The 6,639-nt window shown below is 45.1% G+C and overlaps 1 protein-coding gene across 5 annotated transcripts in view; it reads right to left on the minus strand.

Annotated features, from left to right (window-relative positions):
• Positions 1–5,911, minus strand: part of AMN (amnion associated transmembrane protein) — a gene marked incomplete at its 5' end in the record, with an annotated part of 93,048 nt that extends 87,137 nt beyond the window's left edge. The window contains one exon of one of the 5 annotated variants that reach the window (XM_082218219.1): positions 5,843–5,911. In XM_082218219.1, the coding sequence (XP_082074345.1) occupies positions 5,843–5,885 (43 nt within the window). Of the gene's footprint in view, positions 1–3,419; positions 3,496–3,521; positions 3,822–4,166; positions 4,309–5,842 lie in introns of those variants that run through there. The other 4 variants (XM_082218221.1, XM_082218220.1, XM_082218217.1 and 1 more) reach the window with 4 other exon arrangements.
• Positions 5,912–6,639: the final 728 nt, after the last annotated feature.

The following is a 6,639-nucleotide window of genomic DNA, read 5'->3' on the forward strand; positions in this document are numbered from 1 at the left end:
TCACCATTGCGCCCTGACCCACTCATTTGAAGGCCATAAGCCCCATAAGCTTTGCTTCGCCACAAAAGGGGGAGGGGAAAGATAGCCTAGACAGTATTTATATTTCCCCAGGTGCAGAGCCATTAGGAGTGGTCATTTACACCAGGAAAACACCCTCCTCTACCTCTATGGCAGCTCCAGTCAAAATGGGAGTCCTCTTGACTCCTGTGGCGCAATGAGTCAGCACAACTGGCTGTTAACCAGAAGGTGGGTGGTTGAAGCCCAACTAGCTGTGGGCAGGATTTCTGCATTGGATTAGATTAGTTGGATTAGATGAACCTCAAGCTCCCTTCCAGCTCTAAGATTCTACTTAGCATCACACTTATTAGCCATGCCAAAGTAACATTTAGTTGTTGTTGTTTTAACAATTGCTTTTTAAAATGTTTTTAGCTGTTTTAGTTGTTCCAGAAAGACATCTACTTCTGCTTCATTGACTATGCAAAAGCCTTTGACTGTGTTGACCACAGCAAACTATGGCAAGTTCTTAAAGAAATGGGAGTGCCTGATCACCTCATCTGTCTCCTGAGAAATCTCTATGAGGGACAAGAAGCTACGGTTAGAACTGGATATGGAACAACTGATTGGTTCAAAATTGGGAAAGGAGTACGGCAAGGCTGTATATTGTCTTCCTGCTTATTTAACTTATATGCAGAATTCATCATGTGAAAGGCTGGGCTGGATGAATCCCAAGCCGGAATTAAGATTGCCGGAAGAAATATCAACAACCTCAGATATGCAGATGACGCAACCTTGATGGCAGAAAGTGAGGAGGAATTAAAGAACTTTTAATGACGGTGAAAGAGGAGAGCGCAAAATATGGTCTGAAGCTCAACATCAAAAAAAGAAGAAGATCATGGCCACTGGTCACATCACCTCCTGGCAAATAGAAGGGGAAGAAATGGAGGCAGTGAGAGATTTTACTTTCTTGGGCTCCATGATCACTGCAGATGGTGACAGCAGTCACGAAATTAAAAGACGCCTGCTTCTTGGGAGAAAGGTGATGGCAAACCTAGACAGCATCTTAAAAAGCAGAGACATCACCTTGCCAACAAAGGTCCGTATTGTTAAAGCCATGGTTTTCCCAGTAATGATATATGGAAGTGAGAGCTGGACCATAAAGAAGGCTGATCGCCGAAGAATTGGTGCTTTTGAATTATGGTGCTGGAGGAGACTCTTGAGAGTCCCATGGACTGCAAGAAGATCAAACCTATCCATTCTTAAGGAAATCAACCCTGAGTGCTCACTGGAAGGACAGATCGTGAAGCTGAGGCTCCAATACTTTGGCCACCTCATGAGAAGAGAAGACTCCCTGGAAAAGACCCTGTTGTTGGGAAAGATTGAGGGCACACGGAGAAGGGGACGACAGAGAACGAGATGGTTGGATAGCGTTCTCGAAGCTACAAACATGAGTCTGACCAGACTGCGGAGGCAGTGGAAGACAGGAGTGCCTGGCGTGCTCTGGTCCATGGGGTCACGAAGAGTCGGACACGACTAAATGACTAAACAACAACATTTTAGTTGTAAGCCACCTTGAGTCCCACAAACGGCCTCAGTCCAGTATATCTGAAGGAGCGTCTCCACCCCCATCGTTCTACCCGGACACTGAGGTCCAGCACTGAGGGCCTTCTGGCGGTTCCCTCCCTGCGAGAAGCCAAGTTACAGGGAACCAGGCAGAGGGCCTTCTCAGTGGCGGCACCCGCCCTGTGGAACACCCTCCCACCAGATATCAAAGAGAAAAACAACTACCAAACTTTTGGAAGACATCTGAAGGCAGCCCTGTTTAGGGAAGCTTTTCACGTTTAATAGGTTACAGTGGTACCTCAGGTTAAGTACTTAATTCGTTCCGGAGGTCCGTACTTAACCTGAAACTGTTCTTAACCTGAAGCACCACTTTAGCTAATGGGGCCTCCTGCTGCTGCCGCGCCGCCGGAGCACGATTTCTGTTCTCATCCTGAAGCAAAGTTCTTAACCTGAAGCACTATTTCTGGGTTAGCAGAGTCTGTAACCTGAAGCGTATGCAACCCGAGGTACCACTGTATTGTATTTTAGTGTTTTGTTGGAAGCCGCCCAGAGTGGCTGGGGAAACCCAGGCAGATGGGTGGGTTATAAATAAATTATTATTATTATTATTATTATTATTATTATTATTATTATTAGGGGGAAGGTGAGATATAGATATAAATAAAATGATAATAGTGCATCCATCATCAGTAACTTCTAGCACACCCATGCAGTCATATGTTTGCCGTAGGTATGAAAGGAGGAGGGGTGAAGCATGTTAAGACACCTTATCAGGCTTCCCATTCTCATGGAGGACCTGTACCCCAGTGGCGTAGCGTGGGTTGTCAGCACCCGGGGCAAGGCAAGTAATTTGCGCCCCCTAACCCGTGGATTTGCGCCCCCTAACCCGTGGATTTGCGCCCCCTAACCCTAACCCCCAGATGTTGTGCCCGGTGCGGCCGGCCCCCCCTGCACCCCCCAGGCTACACCACTGCTGTACCCCCATGTACCTATAAACACTTAGGCCACCTTTCGCACGTGCCGAATCATGTACAACTTCCAGGAGGCCTCTCCAGGGCCTGGGGGCATGTCCGGCAGTGGCAATATCCCACTAGGGCATGTTGAATTTTTCAGCTTTCAGCTTCTAAAATGAGGGGTGCTAAGAAGTTGCAGCCTGACTTGGGAATTCCAATGATATTTCTGTTAAATTAGTGAGTAAAATGCGTGTAAAATGGCTCAGAAACCATGAAAAGTGATTACAGAGTACTTGCAGTTATATTATGTATTCATTTTGCTTGTTTGTTTGTTTAGCGTCACCTGGCATTTTCAGAAGGTAACGTTAAAATTCTTTGGCTTTCTGAAAGCAGCTTATGTGCTTCTTACTCAACGAGATGTTGTGCAATCACAAAAATAAGAGCAGATTTGAATCCTTCACACCCAAAAACATATTTTTACAAACCCCCCCCCCCAGTTAAGAAAATACAGTGGTGCCTCGCAAGACGAAAAGAATCCGTTCTGTGATTCTCTTCGTCTAGCAGTTTTTTCGTCTTGCAAAGCAAGCCCATTGAAGGATTAGCGGATTAGCTCTATTAGCACTATTAGCGGCTTTTAGCGGCTTATCTGCTGATCGGATCAGCTGATAAGCGGCTTAGCGGCTTAGAAAAGGGGGGGAGGGGGAAAAAACCAGCAGGAACTCGCAAGACATTTTCGTCTTGCAAAGCAAGCCCATAGGAAATTCGTTTTGCGAAGCACCTCCAAAACGGAAAACTCTTTCGTCTAGCGAGTTTTCCGTCTTGCGAGGCATTCGTCTTGCGGGGCACCACTGTAGCAAAAAATTAAGTATCACTCCCTAAAATGGCACACATTAATATCCCACTCACCAAGAGGGCATGTGTGCTTGTCTGAAACGCCCACCTCAGTTCTCCTGCATTCTGCTCTGCCTGTTCCCTCAACCATACTAAGTTTGGGAAAGTCTGCTTTACCAGTTTCTCTGCCAAGGCCAGTTTCTCTCGCTGGCATGTGTGTATCTTTGGGGGGGGGTGCCTTTTTAGAGAGGGAGCAAGTGTTGCCTGCCCATCTCCAGATATACTTCTCAGTCCCTCGCAAGTTGTAGGCCATGCCTGGTGGTTGCTAAGCAACCATCAATTATTTTCCGTTCCCATCCTCCCTGCCTCAGAACTAGCAAAGAAGCCAGCTTGGGGGGGCAGGAGCTGGGGGTGGCTGGGTAGGGGCAAATGGCTGTATGTGGGAGCAGACACGTGGCAAAGGAACGCACAAACAAAGAGTCTGTTCCTCGCATCCCCTATATACCTGCCTCTCTCCAGAAATCGCTTATTAACAGCCAAGAAGCTCTAGCCAGAAACAAGCAAAACAAAACACAGGGGGTGGGGGAGGATCCGATTCCTTTGAATAATCCTTCTCTCGCCCCAACCTTGCTCTGAGCCTAAAATGAGCAAATGACTTCCAAGCACTGCTTGAAGCTGGACAGAGAAGCCCCCCCCCCCAGCCCCCAGCGCTTAAGTGCCTTTGGTCCATTGATTGTGAGTTAGTTAGCAAGCATTGTGAGTGGCCAAGTCACACCAAGCTGAAGGCTGCTGGCTGAATAAGGGGGCGGCAGCACGGCTCACGATAATAAAGCCTTTTTCTGAAGAAATGGTGCCCTGTGGGCCAACGATGGTGGAAGTTTAATTAGTTGGATTCCAAGCTCTGAGGCTCTAGGAAGGTTACTGGGTTTGTTTTAGATGTGTCCAATATGAAAGATCTGACTCCGGAGCGAACGTTCTATAAAAGCTTAGAACAATTCCTTATCCTGCTTCTTCTTTTTAATTCCTCACGTGTCTGAGGCAAGGAAGCAACAGAAATTGTGTGCTTTTTGGCTAATGAGGCAGCAGTGAGTAAGAAGGGATGTCTTTATGGTTCACAATCAGCTCGAGATTGAGAGAACAGAGTAGATTCCAAACAATGGCTGTTCCATACTCTCAGGGCCTTTGATATTTATTTGATGATCATATTTGTTGGAGGCAGGGAAGGACAAAATCTGTCACTTTTGGTTTCTCTCAGATTGCTACATTTCCACATCAGTTTGTGAGTGGTTTTTTGTGTGTGTTTTTTGTAAAGTCCTAATGATGCTTTTGGATTATGGTGCTGGAGGAGACTCTTGAGAGTCCCATGGACTGCAAGAAGATCAAACCTATCCATTCTGAAGGAAATCAGCCCTGAGTGCTCACTGGAAGGACAGATCGTGAAGCTGAGGCTCCAATACTTTGGCCACCTCATGAGAAGAGAAGACTCCCTGGAAAAGACCCTGATGTTGGGAAAGATGGAAGGCACAAGGAGAAGGGGACGACAGAGGACGAGATGGTTGGACAGGGTTCGCGAAGCTACCAGCATGAGTTTGACCAAACTGTGGGAGGCAGTGGAAGACAGGAGTGCCTGGCATGCTCTGGTCCATGGGGTCACAAAGAGTCGGACACGACTAAACGACTAAACAACAACAACAATGTAAACTCATCAGCATTTTAGGGCATCATAAGCAATCTCTTCTATGCAATATCCCGTAACAGAGTGCATTTTTGTAGTGCTATGTTCAAAAATATGTGAATTATATGAATATATGCACATTTGCCCCCTAGCAGACACATGTTTGCATTAGAGATCTGCAAAACAAAATTTGAGAACTCTGAATTTCAAATGATAGCTGTGTTACTGTTTGTGTATTGTTTTGGAAAATAGCAATCTGGGGAGGGGGAAGCAATTTTCACAAGGAAAATGATGCTCAAAGAAATATTCTAAAAACCTCTTCCCCTGGAGCTTGATTTTAATCAAGTTTTCTGTTTACATTATTATTTGTACTAGTATTTACTACTGCTGCTGATTTTGCATGGACTGCTGCTGTCCAGTTTTGATTCCACTTTTCCATTTCTATAAATATTCTGTCTTGTGGTCTTTGAATGCTAAATAGCCATGCATATTCAACAGAAGTCATTTTACAGTGCATCGCTTCAGGCCTTACATGGGGTGGGGGTGGGGTGTCGGGAATTCAGGGATAGAAGACAGACCAAAAAAAACTCAGAAAATATCCAACTTTCATAATTGCACTGCTCTGGATATGTAGATTGCCACTCCAGTGCTATCTCTTTGTCCACCTGGAAATGATTTTTTTACCCCTGCTTGAAATTTAAGTAACTCACAAAACTACCAGATTCATAGTCCCATTGCTCATCACAAAAGTTGGGCATGTGGGTGGACTGGTTTCTCCCTCATCCTTCAGTCTTAGGTGCTTCTGTCGCCATCTATTACTTACCAAGGAGATGTAAGAAAATGTAGAAGAAAAGCAGAGGCTTCATTTTGCAGCCTGTTGTTTGCACTTTATCTCCTCTTGGACTCCCAGTGAACTTTGGAGCCCTCCAGCGTCACGTGACACCTGGGAACTTGAAGGGGACTTTGTGAGACTGAAGAGGCTCCCGTCTCAGGGAGCTGAGAGGAAGACACAGAGTTTTCTCTTTGTGTCAGAATAGGCTGTGTATGAATAGTACGATCAGGATCATGGTTTCCTTGCACCAAAAGAACGGCATCCAAAACACAATTCAGAAAATCACACCTGCATCTCAAGAAAAGGAACCTGAATACGATTGCAAGCCTGTACAGCATGTGAACCCCTAAATCGGGGGGGGGGGAGAGAAGGTGGTGCTTTTTACCTTTAACCCTTGGAACTAGGGGTGAGCAAATATGTCAATTTCCGTTCTCTTGGTTACAAATTTTTCCACAGTTCTAGTTGGTGACTTATTTTTTTAAGTCTTCGTGAAAATTCACCAGGATGTTAGTGTAAATTTATCCCAATTTTCACACATTTATCCTCATATCCACACATTTTTGTATGCAATTTTATTATTATTTTATTATTATTATTATTATTATTTTGTTGTTGTTGTTGTTGTTGTTTGTTTATTTATTTATTTATTTATACCCCGCCCATATGGCTGAGTTTCCCCAGCCACTCTGGGCGGCTTCCAATCAAATGTTAAAAACAGTACAGCATTAAATATTCAAAACTTCCCTGAACAGGGCTGCCTTCTACCTGCTGGACACATTTTTGCAAAG

This window comes from Podarcis vaucheri (genome assembly GCF_965113315.1).
Source record: "Podarcis vaucheri genome assembly, chromosome: 1".
Lineage (NCBI taxonomy): Eukaryota > Metazoa > Chordata > Lepidosauria > Squamata > Lacertidae > Podarcis > Podarcis vaucheri.